Consider the following 21,053-nt stretch of genomic DNA (forward strand, 5'->3'; position numbering starts at 1 on the left):
AAAAAAAAAAAAAAAAAGAGACAGGGTCTTGCTCCACCATCCACGCTGGAGTGCAGTGGTAAGATCATAGCTTACTATAAGATCAAGCCTCCTGAGCCAGGCCTCGACGCGTGTGGTACCACACCTGGCTAATTTTTTAAATTTGTATCTAAAAAATTTCGCCCAGGGTGGTCTCCAACTCCTGGCCTCAAACAACCCTCCCGCCTCAGCCTTCTAAAGCACTAGGATTACAGGCATGAGGCACCATGCCAGGCCCTCATTAATTTTTTTTAAATGTTTGTCAAATAATCAAACACTACTCATTTTATTTTTTATTTTAAAAAGAATGTTTGTCATGTAAACCCCTACATTTGGGGTCAGGCATCAATTGAAGGGAAAATTCCTTCCTTTTGCTGGAGTGTCACAGGTCTGGTGGCAAGAAATGGCTTCTCTATACTGCCAGCATTCTTCCTGGCCCTTCAGCTGGCCCAGTCCGTGGCACCTTCTGTAAGGGAAAGATGTGTGTCCTGAAAGGCCCCACCATCTGCCAGTCTTGCTAAATCATTCCTTATGGCAGCCCCAAGTCTTCTCTGGTCCACCCCTGCCACAGGTGGAGTATTACACTTTAAATCAAAAACTAACACGAGTCTCAATCACTTTTCCTATCACCTTCAACAGGTTCTTTCACCTCCTTAACAGCTTAACTTATCCAATGCTTGTGTACACTTTTTCTCACCTCAACCTGCAAAGTGTATCCCCATCTAAAATAGTCACTGCCATCTTCTACCAAAACCACTTTCTTACCACCAGGCCACCAATTCCTCAGGGCTCCAATTCTTCCAAGAAGTTTTCTCTACAGTAATAACAGGGGCATGTGAACAGGGGATCCTGTAACTTTCTCTTCACTTGCACTTGCTCACAACTTCTGTATCACCATCTAAGTATAAGCTTTCCAAAAACAAGGACCAGAATAACCTTAATTTGAAGAGTGCCAAGATTTGGTCACGCATGAAGCAATATTCAGCAGCTTTTGGGGCTTAAAATCCAACTGCTACTTGTAAGTGTTGAACAGCACTGGCTTCTTGACTTTTGGGGAGAAAAGCACTGTCAGTATAGTAACACTAAATTTACTTAGAGTTCTTAAGTACAATGCAAGAAGAGCTTGGAAACAGCTAACCACAGATTCCCCAGGGTCCCTATGCTTTGTAGGCCCAGAAGAAATGGCAGGCTGGGTAGAGAGCGTCTATGGGGTGGAAAAGGTGGCAGAGCTGGATTGAGTCAAACCAAGCCAAGCACGATATAGGTTCTCTTCTAACAGTTTCCCAGCAACAGGCACTGTATGGAAGTCCAGCTTCCGTCCCTTAGTTACTTTCAACCTCGCTCCTTTTTTTTTTAATTCCTCTAATAAATAAGAAACAAGGTCGGGTGTGGTGGCTCACGCCTGTAATCCCAGCACTTTGGGAGGCCAAGGTGGGTGAATCACAAGGTCAGGTGTTTGACACCAGCTTGGTCAACATGGTGAAACCCGGTCTCTCCTAAAAACACAAAAATTAGCCAGGCGTGGTGGCATACGCCTGTAATCCCAGCTACTTGGGAGGCTGAGGCAGGAGAATTGCTTGAACCTGGGAGTGGAGGTTGCAGTGAGCCAAGATCATGCCACTGCACTCTAGCCTGGGCAACAGCAAGACTCCATCTCAGGGGGAAAAAAAAAGAAAGAAAGAAACAAAAGCGACTCCAGTAATCTGCCACAGGTATCATGGAAGGTTTTGGAATTTCCGCTTACTGATCTTCCTCTTCATCCTACTTTAAAACTTTCACTAAGCATCATTAAGCTTAATGGTTTACAAAACAACAACAAGTGTGTATATGCCAAGGCACACAGCGCTCAACACCACAAAGGCAAGGACATACATTTTATACAAGCTGTACCATCATCACAGGACTGAGGTTTCAGGGGACCTTTTCACCTCTCTTTCGATTACAGAAGGATTCTAGAATATCAGGGGCCAATTTGAAGACAGGAAAACTCTTGGAGATAGAAGTTTTACATTCCAAAAATGGGGAGGAGATATTAAGAGCTAATACAGCAGGGAAATAATCAATCTGACAGAGTAGGGGTCAGTTCAGGGAAAACCCAAGTGTGGTGACCTAGATAGAGCCCACTGGTGAAGTTTTATCAGGGCAGAGAATGGCGGTTCTGATCCCCAGCTGTGTGATTGTGAACCAAAGCTCTTATGGAAGACTTGGCAGCAGGATGGACTGATTACAGAGATGAAAGGAAGCAAACAACCACTTCGCCGAGTAAGAGCTAACATTGCTGAGTACTTACTATCTGCTAGGCACACTGACAAACTGAGAACCAGAAATTAAATAACATGCTCAAAGTCACACAGCTAGTAAGTGCCAGAGCTAAGCTACAAACCTAGGCATTCAGTGTAGCTCCAGAGGCCTTACTCTAAACTGCTATACTATGCTGCCTTTGCACAGAAGATGAAGACTTCAAGAATGAGCAATGCTGGAGACATAAAGGGAAGAGGAAGTACAGTAAATGCGAATTTTCTTCTACACTGGGTACAAGCGGGATTCACAGGGCATCTGGTAGAACACCTAAAAGGAGTCTGCCTAACAGGACAGGGAAAAGCTGCAGGAAGCAGGAAAAGAACAGAAGATTGAGTCGGACAGGCCAAAATGAATAAGTGAACTGCAAAGTGCACAGAAAGCAGTATCTCAGTCAGGGTCAAACACCACCTCGGAAGCTGGACCTACTCAACAACCCAGGAGATACCATCGAGGCTTGGGACCCACGGGAAGCATCTTAAGCTCCGAGAGGGAGAAAAGAGGTGTGGGGAGTAGGGCTACAAGAAGCACTTTAGGTGGCTCCAGGACTCACAGCAACTCCCTCGCCCCACATTTTAAGAAAACGAGACCCAGAGTCAGGTAGCCAACTAGAAAAGTCTTTCTAATGTCACCGGAGTCCGAGCCTGGGATACAGTGTCTCCATCTGCCTTTCCCGTTCTCCTGGCTAAGAGGCTGCACCCCCTGGCAACCACCAGCGCTTGGTACATTCAGTAGGCACTAAAGACACATTTATTTAATGACTGAGCGAGTGAGTGAATGAATTAAAAGCACTAAGGGAGGCGTCTGCTTCTCTGCACACTGCGGCGAGGGTCAGCGAGTGACCATAGTGAGTCCCTGGGCGGGCACAATATGAGGTCCCCAATGTGCCTCTGCCAGTTGTAGGACGCACATGTCTTTACAGACTGCAAATCTCAGGGCAGCCCCGGCTTCCAAGTCTAGCGCCGACCGCGTAACCACGGCCGACCTGCACTCGTTTCACCCAAGTCCCGGTCATGCGGGGCTCAAAAAGAGGTCCCTGACGTGGGTTCGCGCGCCCGAAGCACCCTGGGACTTGTAGTCCCCATCCGGCCCGCCCAGAGACTCCCCTAAAGCCCCACGCAGCCCTCGCCAACGGCTCCAGCGCAGTGCTCGGGCCGAGCCAGGCCGCGGGGGCCCGGGGTGGCCCATAAGCTGGGGACCTGGGCGAGAATAGAGGCGTCAAGTAAAAGAGGGTCCTACAGAGCAAGTCCCGGCCGAGTGGGGCCGGCCACCGGCCAGATAGCACCTGATGGCGACGGATGCGCGAGACGCCACTCACCATCATTTTGGAAGCTTATTCAGCAGCCCGCCACTCTCCCCTCTTCTCCGAGACCCGGCCGCCCAGCAACCCACAATTCCTCGCGCAATAGAAATACCCAGAAGATTGGGCCGGGAGAGGAAGAGAACGGACCACTTCCGCTACTCTATGGTTTGTTACCACCGAGTCGGTGCGGCTAGAAGGACCTAGGCCTGGGCTTCGGAGGCTCGCTAGTGAGGGGTGGTCATTAAAGAGGGTTATCACCGCATTTCGGTCGTGCTTCTTTGAGCACGGAGGGTCTTTGCTCGGCCCGCATCACCTACTAACTTAATTCCACCCTCCTCCATCCCCGGGCGCCAGACCAAGGAATGAAATAAAGGCAAAAGTGTGGGACGCAAAGTGTGGGATAGGCTGGTGCCAAAGCACTTTACGTGAGCGATCTCATTTAATCCTCACAACCCTATTGCGTTGGTCCTTTTATTAAGGCCATTTTACTGATGAGAGAACGGAGGCTGACAGGTTACGGTGTCCAGTGTCACAGTTACACAGTGTCAACGGGGCGAGCGTGGGAAGCTGGCCCCAAAGCCCGTTTTCTGGCTTTGCACTGGCCAGAGGCTCCTCGTGGATGGCGTGCACCAGGCCGCGTCCCCAGCGCCTATCCACTGTGAGCGCGCAAGCGTTGGTGGCACTGGGCGGAGAACCCCCTGGCGCAAGACGAGTGCCTTCCCGTGAAGGTGTGGGGAGGAGGGAAGCGCAGCTGGGAGAAGGCTAATCGTAGTCAAGCGAGGCGGCCTTAGAGTGGACAAGACCGAGACCGCAAGAACTAACGGCCATGACTATCGGCAGCTGAAGCAAGTCCGGTACCGGCAGTCCAGTGCTTGTCCTCCGCGGCCCGCCCACCGCCCTCGAGGACCAGGAGAGTCGAGTCCGAACTGAGAAATGCTGGGGCGGGGCTGAGGCGAGGGCTGGCTGTAGCTGTTAAGAGTTTAAGCCAATCAGTCCCCGGCTCCACTTCTCTCTACCAATAAAAAGTAGGCTAAGGCGCAGAGGCGGAAAGTGTGGCTACATGAGCAGGCGTCGGAGCCAATCAGCCGTGAGCCTCGTTCTCGTCGTCCAGCCCGCGGCGAGAGCGGGTATGTGGGCGGGAGGCCGGGGCAGCTGTCAGGCTAAAGTCCGGAGAGCGACGCGCGGCGGGGCGGCGGGAGGAAACGCGGCGCCGGGCCGGGCCCTGGAGATGGTCCCCGGCGCCGCGGGCTGGTGTTGTCTCGTGCTCTGGCTTCCCGCGTGCGTCGCGGCCCACGGTGAGCGGCAACGGGTGGGACTGCGTTGCAGGGCGGGGCTGGCCATCCAGCTTGCGCCGCGTCTCGGGTTGGGGGCCACGGGTCACCTTGGGGACCCCGCGAGTTCAGAGCAGAACAGGTCTGGGAGCGGGCGGCCGGAATAAGTGGGTGGTGGTCCAGGGACATAAAGTGGGCGCAGCCTGAGGCTGAAGCTCTGAGTCCTCAGCTTCCCACGACAAAGCAGATCTCCCCACTCGCCCCTCCCGGCCCACTAGCGCCGACCCAGGTGACTTAGGGTGCGACCGGGAGGGACGGCTAAGGAAAGATACTACAGGCTGTAGATATGTATGTGAGCACTCACATGTACAGGAGCACACATTCCTACACGTGGACACACACGCACAAACCGTTTACACCTACACAAGCACATAAATGTATACATCTATGCACACACATCAGCACATACGTATACCCACAACTTACACAAATAAGCACACGCAAAGGCAAGCAAGGGTTGGGGAGGGACTGTTTGACGCTAGTCCAGGAAGGCTTTCTGGGGGTGTATTTGTATCTGACGGAGAGTCCCCACTCCCAGGACTGTATAGCCCAGTGCCAAGCCATGGGAGCTCTAACTGATGGCTTTCATTTGGGCAGTAAACAAAGACAGCTAAAGCCTTAATCAATCCCAGCCTTGGTACACAGTAGTGACTTAGTAGTTTGTTGACAGATCAATGGACTTGTGACAGCAGTTTTCTTTTTTTTTTTTTTGACGGAGTCTTGCTTTGTCGCCCAGGCTGGAGTGCAGTGGCGCCATCTGGGCTCACTGCAAGCTCCGCCTCCCGGGTTCACGCCATTCTCCTGCCTCAGCCTCCCGAGTAGCTGGGACTACAGGCGCCCACCACCTCGCCCGTTTAATTTTTTTGTATTTTTAGTAGAGACAGGGTTTCACCGTGTTAGCTAGCATGGTCTTGATCTCCTGACCTCGTGATCCGCCCGCCTCGGCCTCCCAAAGTGCTGGGATTACAGGCGTGAGTCTCCACCCCCGGCCATGACAGCAGTTTTCATCCTTCAACATTCCGCAGTCTCTCTGGGTTGAGGAAACCAGGGACTCAAGTCGAGGTACAACATTAAACTTTGGTGCTGGGGAGAAGATCCCATGCCCCAGAAAAATCTAGTTGTCTGGAAATTCTCCTCCTCGGTGCTATGGAGCTGGATATAGTTGTTGTTCATTCATTCAGCAAAATTTATAGGGCTACCCCTATATTTACTTATGAAGTTACGAAGTGGAAGAGACAGATATTTAAAAATTATGAATCCAGGGCAGGTGCGGTGGCTCACACCTGTAATCCCAGGACTTTGGTAAGCCAAGGTGGGAGGATCACAAGCCCGGACAACAAGGCGAGACCCTATTCCTATTTAAAAAATGAAAAAAAAAAAAAATCAGCCTGGGCAACATGGCGAAACCCTGTCTCTACTAAAAAATACCAAAAAAAAAAAAAAAAAAATTAGCCAGGCATGGTGGCACATGCCTGTAGTCCCAGCTATTTGGGAGGCTGAGGCATGAGAATCGCTTGAGCCTGGGAGGTGGAGGTTGCTGTGAGGCGAGATCATGCCACTGCACTCCAGCCTGGGTGATAAAGTGAGATCCTGTCTCAAAAAAAGAAAAAGAAAAATTATCAAAGGTGTATAATTACAAATTATGTTGAAAGTCCCCATTTATTGAAGAGTACATTTGAATGGGTATGGGAGGGCAATCATGAGGCAGAACCTTTCTCTGAGGAAGTGACATTTAAGGCATGACCTGAAGGATGACTAGGAAAGAGTCAGGTAAAGGGGTGGAAGTAGGGTGGGGTGGGAGTAGGGGGCCTTCCAGGCTCAGGGAACAGCTTGCAGAAAGACCCAGAGAAGTGAAGAAACTGAAAGGTCTGTGTAGCTTGAACACTGAAGAAACTGAAAGGTCTGTGTAGCTTGAACACAGGATGGAGAAGATGAGGCTGGAAGAGTGGCCAGGGGCCACAGCAAACAGGGTCTTGTAGGCCACAGTTTAAAAAGATTTTAAATTTTAAATGCAAAGGGCAGCTATTGAAAGGTATTGAACCCCTAGGCATGGTGATGTGCTCATAATTGCTAAGATGTTTTCGATTTCTGGTTGTTGTTTGGGGAACAAGAATGGAGGCAGGGAGGCCAGGTAAGAAGCTGAGCTGTCAGGACAAGAGATGATAGTGACTGGACTAAGAGGGTGGCAGCAGGACCAGAAAGTCAACTTTTAAATTTTAGTGAGAATTGCTTTGTACGCAGGTCACTACATCGCTACCCTGAAACTCCCAGGTCTTCAGAGCAAAAATATTAACCCTGGAGCTCTCAGTTTTCCTGGCTTACTGTGTAAGCAGCAGCAGCTGATATAAACCTCTGGGGTTACTAACTCTGCATCACCTCTATCCTCCCCAGGACAGAGACCATCTAGCCCCCAACCCCGCCACTAGGGGACCCCGCTGGCTGAAGCCAGGACCCTGCGTCCAGACCATAGCCAGCCCAGCTGAAGACACAGGGTCTGGGATCTGAACCTAAACCAGTTTGTTCCTGGGAGGCTTCTTACCTGTACTCTTTATCCTTCAGGCTTCCGTATCCATGATTATTTGTACTTTCAAGTGCTGAGTCCTGGGGACATTCGATACATCTTCACAGCCACACCTGCCAAGGACTTTGGTGGTATCTTTGTAAGTTAAGGGAGATACCTATCTCTGATCCTCAATCTCCCTCTTCCCCTCACTGGCTGCAGTGACCCTCTCATCCCACCTGAGTGTGGGACAGGGAAGGGAGCGGAATCAGCTCTGCCTTCCATGAGCTGCAGCACAGAAAGGAAGCTCTTCCAGCTACTCCCGAGTATAATATAGACCTAGGCACCACGGAGGGACAAGTTGTCTTTTTAGGGGACATGAAGTGAAAAGCCAAGAGCACCAGCTTCCTCTGCCAGCTCTACCTCTGAACTATGTGACTTAAGGCAAGTCACTTCCTCTCTCTGGATCTACAACCAACTCCCCTGCCTATCTCATGGAAGGGTAGGGTGGTGTAGGACAACCAGATAGGCCTTTGCGATAATTAAGTAAAAATGTTTGGTGATACAGAAACCACTCCATGTTTCCTTCACACTTTACAAGGTGCCGATAAGATGGGATTGTCAGCCTAGTCCTAAAGCTGGTGTGTCTCATTACACTCTCACCTCTCCAAATGTTAAATGTTTTTCAGCACACAAGGTATGAGCAGATTCACCTTGTCCCCGCTGAACCTCCAGAGGCCTGCGGGGAACTCAGCAACGGTTTCTTCATCCAGGACCAGATTGCTCTGGTGGAGAGGGGGTAAGGAGTGGGCAGGCAGGCATAGGGCAGATTCTGAGATTATTGGTGGTAGTGCTTTGAAAGAGCTGTTTTTGAAAATTTCATCTTTTTAAGGGTCTTTGAGAAATGTCTACCCTGGGCCAACATGGAGAAATCCTGTCTGTACAAAAAATACAAAACTTAGCTGGGCACGGTGTTGCACACCTGTGGTCCCAGCTCCTCAGGAGGCTGAGGTGAGAGGATTGCTTGAGGCCAAGTTAAGGCTGCAGTGAGCCGAGATCATGTCACTGCACTCCAGCCTGGGCCACAGAGCAAAACCTTGTCTCAAAAAAAAAAAGTTTTAAAATTATCCATGCTTTTAGCTATTTACTTATGAGCCTTTATAACAAATTCTTCAGAGTCTGCCTTCTATACTCCCAGGGTGATGGTCTGGTGAAGGGGGAGCTAGGACCTGTCTTTCCTTTGGTCTCATCACCACCTCTTCCAGGGGCTGCTCCTTCCTCTCCAAGACTCGGGTGGTCCAGGAGCACGGCGGGCGGGCAGTGATCATCTCTGACGACGCGGTTGACAATGACAGCTTCTACGTGGAGATGATCCAGGACAGTACCCAGCGCACAGCTGACATCCCTGCCCTCTTCCTGCTTGGCCGAGATGGGTGAGGGCTCCTTGCCTCTGGCTTCATCAGCACGAGGCTGGGCGCCGTGACTTGGGGAGGTCAGGGGTAATCACCAGTCCCTTCTTGCAGGCCTCAACTTGGGGTACTTCAATTAGAGGGCAAAAAAAGTTCTTGGGCTTTGAAATTCCCAGATTGATGGGGACAGTGGGGCATGATGGGGTACCAAGAAAGTGACCATCACCACTTCTCTTCATGCCCTCCCAGCTACATGATCCGCCGCTCTCTGGAACAGCATGGGCTGCCATGGGCCATCATTTCCATCCCAGTCAATGTCACCAGCATCCCCACCTTTGAGCTGCTGCAACCACCCTGGACCTTCTGGTAGAAGAGTTTGTCCCACATTCCAGCCATAAGTGACTCTGAGCTGGGAAGGGGAGACCCAGGAATTTTGCTATTTGGAATTTGGGGAGAGCATCTGGGGGCAAGTGGAGCCAGGTAGAGGAAAAGAGTTTGGGCATTGCTAGGCTGAAAGGGAAGCCACACCACTGGCCTTACCTTCCCCAGGGTCCCCAAGGGTGTCTCATGCTGCAAGAAGGGGCAAAAGACAGGCCCCAGGGTTTCTGGCTAAAACCTGAAACAAAAGGAGCTGAAGGTAGGCAGCCTGAGAGCCATCTGTGACCTGTCACACTTACCTGGCTCCAGCCTCCCCTACCCAGGGTCTCTGCACAGTGACCTTCACAGCAGTTGTTGGAGTGGTTTAAAGAGCTAGTGTTTGGCAACTCAATAAACCCTCACTGACTTTTTAGCAATAAAGCTTCTCATCAGGGTTTGCAACTGTGTCCTAGAATAAGAGCACACAGGGGTGGGCAGGACCTTCAAACTCACTCATCTCATCCTATACTGTCGTTCTGAGGAAAGGAAATGCCCACAGAGGACAGTAACTGGCCCAGGTCATTTGGGACCAGTGCTCAGACTGCTAGTCTTAGATCCCAGCACAGCTTCCTGTTGAGAGCCAAGGAAGCTCTGGGAAGCCAGAGTTCAGCCCCTCAGGAGAAGACTCATGTTAGAGCATGGGGATCCAAACTGGACCTCAGGGCCAAGCATGGTGCCCATGCCTGTAATCCCAGCACTTCGGGAGGCCAAGGTGGGAGGATCACTTGAGCCCAAGAATTCAAGACCAGTCTCGGCAACAACATAGTAAGACCCCATGTGTACAGAAAAATTAAAAATTAGCTGGGTGTGGTGGCGTGACCCTATAGTCCCAACTACTCAGGAGGCGGAGGTGGGAGGATCACTTGGGTCCAGTTCAAGGCTGTAGTGAGCTATGATTGCATTTCTGCACACCAGCCTGGGGGACAAGGTGAGACCCTGTCTCAAAATTAAAAAGCCACCCAAACTGGACCTCAAGACCCTTGCTCTTGGGCATTAGAACATTTGCATAGCAGAGTGTAAATAAGAGCAGAGGTGAGCCCAAGCTGGTCAGCCTGGAGCCCCCATCTCCTACCATTACCTGGTCTAATCAGTACCCCTTTGCACCCACCTGTGACTGCTGCACACCTGGGGCAGCCTGCCCAGCCACTAGCCACAAAGCATTCCTGCAGAGGCCTGTCACCACTTCCATTTTATTGAGAACAGTGGGGGGCAGGGGGGGGGGGAGTGCTGACTGTTGTGAAGGAGTAAGAACCCAATGGGTAAGGGGCCAGACAGGTTCCACCTGGCTCCATGGTCCAGGAAAGGGCCTGTGGGGTGGGCACCTGTCCTCTCTGGGATCCCTCAGCAGGGGAATGTGGCAGGCTCCTCCAGGAAAGGGAGGCATTGGGAATGATGGGTTGTAATTCCCATAACATCCAACCCAAGAGTGAGAGGGGTGGTGCTAATCTGGGGGTAGGAGGGGACAAGACAGGGCTACTCTCCAAGTATCTAGCCCAGCTCCTCGAGGTTTCTGGAAGACTTCAATGTTCCTCTGTGGAGACCCTAAAGATGGAGATTGAGGCCAGGAGAGCCCCTCACTGACCCATTTTAACTGGCCCCAGGAATACCAGAGCATCCTGATCTAAGGAGCAGAGGCCTGTCAAGCCCCAGTTCTCAGCCATGCTGCTGAGTGCTCATTGGGAAGCAGGTGTGAGAAAGCGTGATGACCCTGGACGTGTCCCTCCTGAGGAAGGCAGAGGCCGTTTCCATACTCCATAGGGCCAGCCACTATGCCAGGTCCTGAGAGGCAAGGCACGAGTTACAAAGATTCTGGAGTCTGGAGAAGGGGTTAATCTCCACTTCCCCAGATGTCCAAATGGGGGTGTGAGTAATCCCCCTGTCCAGCGTTCCCAGGAGACAGCCTCAGGGAAGGAGCTCAGGAGGCCCAGGTCCTCCTGTCCGCCTCTCCTCGCTGTGCCAGTGGTCAAGCAGTTGCCTTACCAGCCACAGCTGTGGTGGGGGGAGGTGAGGGCGCCTCACCACCTCCCCTCCCTGCTTCACGGAACTCGGTCTCAGATTTACCCCCTCAAAAGAAATCAACAGCAAGTTGAAAGGGGAGAAGCCTCTGGTGAATGGGTGAGTATAGGCCATGGGGCTGAGGAGAAGAAACACTGTTAGGCCCTGGCCCTGATTCCAGCCCCTCAAACCCTAGAGTGGAAAAACCTCAAGGGGAGGCCAGTTGTGAAAAGCTCAGTGCCAGTGCAGAGTCTGAGCCAACTCAGCAGCAGTGTCCAGGGCATGAGGTCTGGTGGGGGTTGGGGCCAGGGATCCAGGCTCTGTCCTACCCTCTGGCAGAGAGAGCTCGAATGGGGAAAGCAGGCAATGGGAGTGGGAAGTTCCCTCCGAGCCATTTCTCTGGGGGAAGAACCCCCTTTTCTGGCAGGGTCTAGGGCAGGGCCCTTTCTGGGCAGGGCAACATCACACATCAGTCATCTCATCCCCCAGCTCTGCATCTTCTGGCTCTCCTTCCTCCTCCTCCTCTTCCTCCTCTTCCTCTTCTGAGGTCACATTGGGTTCATCAGCCTCTGCCAGGCATTTGGGACAGGAACAGACAAACAGATAGTTCTCCCTGCAGCGGTGAGGGATGGTGAGGGGGAAAAGTCAGGGAGCTACGGGACAGAGGACCCCAGAGCCCAGCCACCCAACCATGTCCCCAGCTGGGACCTGAGGATCTTGTGGCGGCTGTGGCGGCTGCGCTCCCGCTGACAGCAGTCCAAGTAGCTGATACAAATTTCCTGTAGGGTAGAGAGGTGCAGTCTGATGGTCTGTGCTCTCTTAAATGGCATAAGGGTCTCCCCAACACCTACCCTATCTCCAACCACTGCCCCATCTCTAGGAGCCAGGCTTGCATTGCCCTTCAGTGAAGGGGTGGGCTGCCCTCATCCAGTTCCCAGTGCCTTCAGTAGGCAGGCCACTATAAGCCTCCAACAGCCTGTGCCTGAGACAGAGGAGACTGGTTAGCCTCAGGCCGTGGTGAAAGCCAGTCATTGGCCAAGGTCTGCAGCTGGGATCACAGGTCTTGGTATGATGCTACTTGCCCTGAAGAAGATTCAACCAAGCACTGTGCCTACAATAACAGGTAAGACCGTAAACCCACAAAGAGCTATCTCCTGCTTTCTTAGAAACTACATATCTGCATTTGACCAAAAGATAGCTGGGGACAAGAATCTGAGCACATATGTGTCCCTCAAACACTGTCCTGAGGCTTTCTGGAGTCATATTTTGAAAAAGTGAGGTAGGGTTACAACAGAACCATGAGCTGAAAGACTCAGACCCTAAGGTATGTGGGGATTCCACCCAACAGCCTGAACTTCAAGTGCTCTAGCCACGGCTGCTCCTGATCCCTGCAGAGAACTTCCAAGGCCCACTACCCACCCATCCCCATGGTTCCTGGCCCCTCTCACCTCTCCTGGCTTAATATCCTCCAGAGCAGTGACATGCAAAAGGAAGTTGTTTTCTGGAAAGGAGGTCTCTGCATTGGGCACACAACTGTGGTTGCCTGGATCACAAGAGGCAGGTAATGAGGATTATTGCCTAAAAAAAATAATAGCCTCAATTCTGCAGAGCACTGGGTCCTTTCTTGCTCTTTCATCCCTGCCAAGGCTGAGCACGTTTTGGAACCCAAGTTTCCAGACTCTGCTTCCAGTGTTCTTTCCTGAACACCATACAGTACAACACAAATGAACTCCACTGCACTCCCACTCCAACCCGCTGTGACTGGCCAACTTCATTCTCAGTTATGTTCCCACTGTCTCACAAAGGGAGGGACAGGGCTCTGAAGGAATGCCCACCCAAGACCACTTAACTCAGTTCTGCCAGCTATTGGACATCTAGTAACAGCTGACACAGGCCCTCTGAGAATCCAGTTTGGGAGAGTAGAGTGGCCCAGGACCCTGGGAGGAGGAGTTTGCAGTCAGGAAACCAGGGGGTGGGAGGCTGAAGTCTGGAAAAGGCAGCTGTCTGAGCTGAATCTGCCCCTCCTCATCAGGCGCTGATGAGACTCGCCCTTTAGCCTGGGCTCCCAGTACTCCCAAATCTCACAGGGCAGTGATGGTGCAAAGCCCATGCATCCCTTTGCAAGAATCAGAGCTCTATGCCTGCCTTAGTATAGGGCCTGGCCTATTGTAAGGTTTTATATATAATAAGCAGGTATTATAGCACAAACAGTTGGGTGAACAAATGAAAAAAATGATAGAACAGAAAGGCCCAGGGGAATTCCTGTGGGAGCTCAGACCTAATGGGGCTCCCAGACTCAACCCTACCAGCCTAGAAAGGGCCAACTGAGAAAGATAAACTGTGGCTGCGAGGCCACCTTACAAAGGCAGAAGCGCCTAGGACCATCCCTCCTCAACGCCATGACTCACAGCAGCTCTGAAGCACAAAGAGGCCAGATCCTTCACAGTTAAGAAACTCTCCAGTTGCTGTAAGACAGTAATATACAGACATTATTCTACCCATTTTTATAAGCAGGAAAAGGAAATGAGGCTTACAAGGACAGGCACTGTCGCCACTGTCCTGCCACCCCACCACACTAAGGCATCAGTCCCTACCATATTACCTAAACTTGCCTCTCTGAGACAGAAGCCTTGCTTTTCTGTCTATAAGACACCTTATTTATCCAGCACCCCCTCTCCTCCCAGCATCAAGTCTCTGGATAAATCTTGGGGCTGTTTCTCACCTGTGTGCCCTGTGGATAGATCTGAAGCTCCCCACAGGCACAAAGGGATTACCTTCCCCCACCATTGATACAGAGCATCCTGGGGAAAGATTTTGTGTCCACCATCTGACTGGGGGGTCACCATGGTTGGGTAAGGCCAAGGCCCTATCTCACCCACCTGCCTCGATGTCCTTGTACAGCTGGTCAATGAAGATGTCAAGTTGCTCACGGTCCTGAGGCTTCAACTCCAGAGCATCACAGGCATGGACCCACTGGCTTAGGGAGCTGGGGGTCCCAGGCAGCCCATGGTTGGGGAGGCAGAAGCCCAGGTCACAGGGCTCTCCACCTCCAGGTAAGTTAAGCCCAAGAAGAAGGGTCTCTCACCCTACCCCATTTCATTCTCCAGGGTGGGGGCCCATCTTCCCCAACAGAGGCTGCCCAAAACAGATTCCAATGCCTGATTCTGACTCCTGCCACTGTGTCTAGTTCAGTGATCTGCCCAGAGTCCTACCCTACCCCATCCCAGTCTTGAAAGGAACTGTGGCTACCTTCCTCAATCAGTTTCCCACCCCGAGAGTAAGTTCAATAGCTCTGGAACATTCTAACCTGGTCCCGATTCCTTGGCCATTGGTCCCAACAAGAGCAAAGAGAGACCGGAATCCATCTGGAGTGAACCACTGTGGGGGCAAAAAAGAGATAAAGAGATAAGCACTCATGTTAACAGCCACTTGCTTTTCTTCCAATTGGACTCTGTCCGGGAAGCCTTCTGTGAGTCAGGCTCATCCCAACTCCAGAAGACCAAGTCGGCTTTGGCTCAGCTGTCCCAGTAGGAGATGCTGAGCTTGTTGCTCCTGGAAAGCTGGAGTAACAAGGAGGCCACTGGTCCCACCCTCTCCTCACTCACCTGACTGACTGCTTCCTCATAGAGGGCCTCTGTGAAGAGTCTCCGCAGAAGTTCCAGTTGGCCCTGGTTTAGGGGAAGCAGAGAGAGATTTGTATCCCTGGGGATTTCCCATTAGCACCCAGGCAGGGCCCAGGCGACTAGGGAGGGAAGGAAAAAGGGCCCGCTCTGTAGACTGAGCTTTCCATAGGGGCAAAGGAAGGCCACAAAGTCCACCTCCAAAGAGCTTTGGCAGTCTGCCGGCCTGTTCCAACCCAGGGTGGCAAACCCAAATTTCTCTCCATTTTCCAGCACTTGTACCAGCAAGGCTGAGACAGCCCGAAATGTCTATCCACACCACCACCGTCAAATCTCCCTTGACCTGGCCTCCAGACCAGCTGGGCTCTCCCACTCCCTTCCTGTAAGTTCAGTGCAACAGGGCCCACCCCAGATGCAAACCTTTTACACACCTGCCTCCACCCTCAGGCAGCTCCTGCAGGGAAGTCTGCTGTACTCAGTGAGGACCCATACTCTTTGATTGGGAATGGTCACTCAAGACATGGGCAGTTTCACGCTGCTCTGATTCTGTGGCCCCACAACCCTCTAGTCTCCATTCTACCTGATTTGCCCACTGCTATCCTATGATAAGTCCTGCCTTCTAACACCAGTTAGGGAGCACTTTCAGGGCAGGGCATCCAACACGCCCTTCCTCTGTTGTCACCCCACTTCCCAACTGTAGGTCCACATGAGGTCATGAAGTAAACAGTGGCAGGAACGTAAGTCCTCTGAATCTATTTCTGGACCCAAGTTCTAACTCCTTCCTGTTGCTGAGAAGTGATCAAATGTGGTGCTTCCCACAGATGGCCAGAGACATCCTAGGGTATTTGGGGAGGGAATGAGACAGGCCATGGGAGAAGAAGAACCTTGAATTTGTCTCCCAGAAGTTTATGGACAATTTCCTCCTCTTCGTTGGCTGTTTTGTTACAGAACTGGGAGAAGAGCCTGATCCAACGGTCCTTGTCCTTCGCCTGCAGTGAACAAATATACTTAAGGGTCACAGACACCCACCTTCTTACTGGCACTCCCGCCCACTTACGAAATACCACCACATAGGAGCTTATAGGAGCCCTTCCTCTGCCTGAGGCTTCCTCCCAATGGTGCCCAACCATCTCCCCAGCTGGAGCCCAGATAGCCAATTCAACAACACTTGGAAAACAGGAGAAAGAGGCTGAGGAACAACATTAATAGAAGGGCGGTTAGAGTGGCTTCTCTCGCTTTATGTAAGATGCAATCCTGAAAAAGTGGTGCCAAAAATCAAATGCATGAATTGCTACTGCACAAGGCATCTTCTGTATCAGAAACTACAGGCATACTATCACACTGGTCTTTAAGTTAAAATAAAAAAAAAGACTACAGGCAAAATGAGCCCTCCACTCCCTATGCCTGACTTATGTTTAGCACATTCCTAAGGTTTTACATAGCAAGGAGCTCTCCTTTGGGAAGGCCAGGAAGAACTCTGCATCCGAGCTAGGGCTTTGAGGTGAGGAAAAGACCGAGACCAAGGGTTGAATGGGGCCAAAGTCAGCTTCCCTGAGAGGGTTGGGTGGGCTCACCTGCTTCACTGTGGCCACCATCCTGGCCATCAACATGATGCTTGCAGTCTCAGGTGGGTAGTGAACGCTCCTGGGGAAAGAGAAAAAAGATTGGCCTAGAAATTCTCTCCCTAGTAGCTGAGCTCAGGGAAGCCGAGTCTGACTGGTACAGAGAAAACTTCCTACCAATTCCGTCAATTACCATGAGAGAAAGTTCATAGGCAAGGACTTAGGCAAGACTTTGCATCCCTTAATGGGCTTAATGGGGCTCTTTCTGGGAGAGTGTTAAATGCTAAGGACAGAAGGACTGACAGCCCAGATTAAAAGCAGGGGATAGGGTGATGTGACTTCTGTTTAACCCTAAGAAAGGAGGAAAAATCTGGAGAATTGTAACTTAAGAAAGATGGCAACACCTGATGAGCCCAGGCAGGCAACCTGAGAGGAAAGGATAAAGGAAAGAAGAGAAGAAAAGTGACTCACCTCCATGCCTCCTGAAGCTTATTGAGAGGATGCAACGGGTCATCCTGGGAAGGACCTGGGCACAGGACCTGGTGGTATTGCTCAGTGGCTGCCAGCCGACATTCTGCACTGCAGTACATCACCTGTTAGGTGGGATAGAAGTCAGTACCCTAGGATCTGGCCCTAGTATCACCTCCTCTAACTGCATCCCTTCCATAAATAGCCCCTGAGCTGTAGCTCAGATGTATTATGAGAAGAGAAAACATAGGGTGCTCTGGGGACACGTGAAAGGCACACCTAGGCTCACAAAACCACAGAAAGGGAAGAAAACTTTTCAGGTAGAGGGGAGAGCCCTTGCCAGGGCCCCAGGAAGAAAGCAAGCTCCCACCAAGCCCATTTTCCAGACAATGTAACTGTGCCAGGGAGGATGAAACTGGAACAATAACCAAGCCTTTTCAACATCTTATCCTACATTATAGGTTTCAAGGGCCATGACCAGGTCTGTCATTGCTCCTGTCTCCCCACTGAGGACTCCAGCTAAGGCCTCCCTCACCCACCCCATCCCAGGTATACTCCCCAAGAATACTCACTTGGCAATGAGGACAGTTCTGGTGGAGGTCCTTGCGCACAGTGCACAGCTCTGGGTGAGGCAGAACCTGGCCTGGTTTCCCGGTCAGCCTCTGGGCATTCTCTTCTGCCTTCTCCAGTGCCCGAAGGCAGTGGTCACAGGCTGAGGGTGAGAGCCAGACACGACAGTGTCTTGAGAGCAGAGGCCATATCTATCCCTTTCACAGCCCTGCCGAGCACCTGCTATGTGTCAGGCACCATTCTGGTGTTTCATAAAAGTTTGGGAAGTGAGTAAATGAATAATTACATGCATGCATGAATGAATGAATGAATTTCACATGCAGCCAAAGGTAGATGATCCCCTCCTTCCTCTCAAGGACTTCCTGACCCTTATTGTCTAACTCTCCTTGCTTCTTTTTTTTTTTTTTTTTTTTTTTTTTTTTTTTTTGAGACAGAGTCTTGCTCTGTCGCCCAGACTGGAGTGCAGTGGCCGGATCTCAGCTCACTGCAAGCTCCGCCCCCCGGGTTCACGCCATTCTCCTGCCTCAGCCTCCCGAGTAGCTGGGACTACAGGCACCCGCCACCTCGCCCGGCTAGTTTTTTTTGTATTTTTTTAGTAGAGACGGGGTTTCACCGTGTTAGCCAGGATGGTCTCGATCTCCTGACCTCGTGATCCGCCCGTCTCGGCCTCCCAAAGTGCTGGGATTACAGGCTTGAGCCACCGCGCCCGGCCTCTCCTTGCTTCTTAATCAGACTCACTCTGTGGGGCTCCCCTACCACCCCAACACTGGGCTTTTCCCATATTCTGGGACCAACCGACCCTCCTTTCACTGTGTGTCTCCAGCTTAAGAAATGTGTGGGCCGGGCACAGTGCCTCATGCCTGTAATTCCAGCACTTTGGGAGGGCAAGGCAAGTGGAGCACCTGAGGTTAGGAGTTCAAGACCAACCTGGCCAACATGGTGAAACCCCGTTTCTACTAAAAATACAAAAATTAGGTGGACATGGTTGTGCGTGCCTATAATCCCAGCTACTCAGGAGGCTGAGGCAAGAGAATTGCTTGAACCTGGGAGGCAGAGACTGCAGAGAGCCGAGATCGCACAACTGCACTCTAGCCTGGGCAACAAGAGCGAAACTCTGTCCCCCTCCCCACAACTCCAAAAGAAGAAAAGTGTGAAAAAAGCATGTGGTCAGCAAAGCCAAGGGCATCCTACTTGTGCTCACCCCTAACTCAGCCTTCTTTGAACAAGGGCCATGTAGCCTCCTCTTGGTGGAGGACTCTACTTTGGCACTGGGCCTTCAGCATGACCATGGAGTCAAACTCGCCTGAGTCCTGCTGTGCTCTCTCAGGGAGCACATCTGAAGAGCCTCCCACCACAGGAATTAGCCTCAAACACCTGAGACTGGACAGAGGTGTGGTTCTCAGGCATAGTCCTTCAATGGAAGATAGCATTTCCTCCCAACACCCAGAGTTCCAGAGACATCAGCCAGTAGGGATGTATGCAGCTCATTTCCATGCACAAAGGCGACTGGGCCCAGCAGCCATGAGGAGTAGGAGAGCTGTACTCACCTCGGTAGCGATAAAGTGCATTCCAGAGAAACTGTGCAGCCACCAGGGGCCGTTCTACGAAGATGGTCTCCCCCTTCCGGATCAGCTGTGTGGCAAACAGGCCCTTTCCCTAAGAGGGCAGAGGGATAGGATGGCTGTAAGAACGAATAGAAGACATAGCTCCAAGAGCTTCCAGGAGGCTGTCCAGCCTCACTCCCACATGCCTCACTCTTAGGAGAGGCCTCTGCCTCTATGAGTTCATGGAGACTGGTCAGTACCCTCCATAACTTTCTCCTCTGGAAATGCAGCACTGACCTATTTTCAGTTGTACTCCTTTCAGCCCATTCAGAGCAGAAGGCCTGGAACAGGGAGGAAGCCACCATGGCAGTCATCTCAGATTACTCAGAGAAATTTTCTGAGTATGGCCAGAGCAGGGCCAAGGCTTATAGCAGGCTGGGGCCTCCAGTACCAGGAGCTGGTAACAGCAGGGCACTCATCTCTGAGTCAGCCACAAGCCACTCCAGGACCCTGGCAGTGGTGTTGCTACACAGGGCTGCAGAGAAATCCTACACCATGGGACAGGGAAGCCTTGTTTGGGGGAGAATGTGCCCTCTTTCTTGGTCAGCTGAATACCCACAGCACCTAGCACAGTGCCTGGCATCCAACAAGTCCTTGGGGGTTGCACTGAAAGAAAGGAGCTGATACTAGTACCAGTCCTAACATTAACTTGCTGTGAACCTTTGAGCCAACTGCTTCACTTTATATCTGTTTCCCATTTGAAAAGTGAGCATTATAATAATACCTACAAGGTAGTTTCCAGGGTGCAACAATATAGCACAGATGAATGTACCTTATGAGCTCTAGCTTCTTCCTACTCAATGAGAGGTACAGGGACTGGCAACATGGGCATCACCTAGGACTCTGTTAGAAATGCAGAATCTTAGGCCCTACCCCAGACCTGCTGAATCAGAATCTGCAGCGTAACAAGATGCCCAGGTGATTCACATGCATGTTAGTTTGAGAAGCACTGGTCTAAAACACTATATACATCATGTAAAGGATGAAAGATGAGAAAACAACCTCTGAACTGCCATCTCTCAAATGTGCAAAAGGACTCAGCAGATGGCTTCAGAACCCAGGCAGTTACTGGCCTTATTGGGCATATACTCCCGCTACTCAAAGATGATGTGTGGAGCCCTGCCAACACTGAGCTGCCACAACAAAAGAAGAGGAAAAAAATGCTTGACACCGAAGCAAAATGACATGTCAGTGTTGCCTCCCAGGTAGCTCCCTGACTCCTCAGAAGGCCAGATAGGTTACTCTCAAACTCAGAGCGAAAAATCTCAACCCTGTGAACAACTCTGGAAGCTCTATCTCACAGTAGAATGGGACAGGTGAAACAAAACCAGGAGGCAAAGCCCTGGGCACACCCTTGCCTGGCTTCCTGGAAGCCCTTCCCCCTATGCCTTGTATCCCGTCCCAATCTAGCAAATTGAAAACTTGGCCTTCCTCTATGGGACAAGACAATATGAACAGGGACTCACATTATTTCTGACAATCTCAAATTTCAATATTGGACAAATACAGATCTCCCTCTCTTTGTGAAGAACTAAATGCAGAAAATATTTAGTAATCAAAACAAAGAGAAAAGAATCGGAGTTGTTCCTTTATAAAGTCACTCGTTCCCAAAACTGATGAGCATATTTCAAGGAAAACAGAATCTAACTCATATTAAGGTTGGGCCGGGCGCAGGGGCTCACGCTTGTAATCCCAGCACTTTGGGAGGCTGAGGCAGACAGATCACGAGGTCAGGAGTTCAAGACCAGCCTGAACAATATGGTGAAACCCTGTCTCTACTAAAAATACAAAAATTAGCTGGACATGGTGGTGTTTGCCTGTAGTCCCAGCCTATCAGGAGGCTGAGGCAGGAGAAACACCTGAACCCAGAAGGCGGAGGTTGCAGTGAGCCAAGATTGCGTTACTGCACTACAGCCTGGGTGACAAAGTAAGACTCCATCTCAAAAAAAAAAAAAAAA

At 51.2% G+C, this 21,053-nt stretch overlaps 3 protein-coding genes across 9 annotated transcripts in view; 1 reads left to right on the top strand and 2 right to left on the bottom strand.

Annotated features, from left to right (window-relative positions):
* The window catches only part of CCT7 (chaperonin containing TCP1, subunit 7 (eta)), a 22,145-nt gene extending 18,362 nt beyond the window's left edge, over positions 1 to 3,783 (bottom strand). For 5 of the 7 annotated variants that reach the window (XM_011945172.1, XM_011945169.1, XM_011945170.1 and 2 more), the window contains exon 1: positions 3,635 to 3,783. In XM_011945172.1, coding sequence (XP_011800562.1) covers positions 3,635 to 3,640 — 6 coding nt within the window. In that variant the 5' untranslated portion in view covers positions 3,641 to 3,783. Of the gene's footprint in view, positions 1 to 2,401; positions 2,495 to 3,634 lie in introns of all 7 variants that reach the window. The other 2 variants (XM_011945168.1, XM_011945167.1) reach the window with 2 other exon arrangements.
* A 185-nt stretch (positions 3,784 to 3,968) lies between these two features.
* Positions 3,969 to 9,673, top strand: PRADC1 (protease-associated domain containing 1). Its single transcript, XM_011945173.1, has 5 exons — positions 3,969 to 4,914; positions 7,510 to 7,610; positions 8,140 to 8,249; positions 8,716 to 8,883; positions 9,109 to 9,673. Exons 1-5 carry the CDS (start codon positions 4,680 to 4,682, stop codon positions 9,227 to 9,229), a joined length of 735 nt encoding a protein of 244 aa, XP_011800563.1. The 5' UTR covers positions 3,969 to 4,679; the 3' UTR covers positions 9,230 to 9,673.
* A 773-nt stretch (positions 9,674 to 10,446) lies between these two features.
* The window catches only part of SMYD5 (SMYD family member 5), a 13,322-nt gene continuing 2,715 nt past the window's right edge, over positions 10,447 to 21,053 (bottom strand). Inside the window, exons 2-13 of the mRNA XM_011945174.1 lie at positions 19,039 to 19,147; positions 17,494 to 17,633; positions 16,925 to 17,046; positions 16,466 to 16,535; positions 15,776 to 15,880; positions 14,877 to 14,939; positions 14,579 to 14,649; positions 14,151 to 14,257; positions 13,680 to 13,736; positions 12,720 to 12,814; positions 11,980 to 12,050; positions 10,447 to 11,884 (exon numbers count right to left, since the gene is read on the bottom strand). Coding sequence (XP_011800564.1) covers positions 11,734 to 11,884; positions 11,980 to 12,050; positions 12,720 to 12,814; positions 13,680 to 13,736; positions 14,151 to 14,257; positions 14,579 to 14,649; positions 14,877 to 14,939; positions 15,776 to 15,880; positions 16,466 to 16,535; positions 16,925 to 17,046; positions 17,494 to 17,633; positions 19,039 to 19,147 — 1,161 coding nt within the window. The 3' untranslated portion in view covers positions 10,447 to 11,733. The remainder of the gene's footprint in view (positions 11,885 to 11,979; positions 12,051 to 12,719; positions 12,815 to 13,679; positions 13,737 to 14,150; positions 14,258 to 14,578; positions 14,650 to 14,876; positions 14,940 to 15,775; positions 15,881 to 16,465; positions 16,536 to 16,924; positions 17,047 to 17,493; positions 17,634 to 19,038; positions 19,148 to 21,053) is intronic.

The sequence above is a fragment of the Colobus angolensis genome, unplaced genomic scaffold (assembly GCF_000951035.1).
Source record: "Colobus angolensis palliatus isolate OR3802 unplaced genomic scaffold, Cang.pa_1.0 Scaffold24, whole genome shotgun sequence".
Taxonomy (NCBI): domain Eukaryota; kingdom Metazoa; phylum Chordata; class Mammalia; order Primates; family Cercopithecidae; genus Colobus; species Colobus angolensis.

Bases quoted from the DNA above. Each gene is read 5' to 3' on its own strand.
- PRADC1 (XM_011945173.1), top strand. From the start codon at position 4,680: ATGAGCAGGCGTCGGAGCCAATCAGCCGTGAGCCTCGTTCTCGTCGTC. The intron at 4,915-7,509 runs GTGAGCGGCAAC...TTTATCCTTCAG, and splicing joins CGCGTGCGTCGCGGCCCACG to GCTTCCGTATCCATGATTAT. The intron at 7,611-8,139 runs GTAAGTTAAGGG...AATGTTTTTCAG, and splicing joins AGGACTTTGGTGGTATCTTT to CACACAAGGTATGAGCAGAT.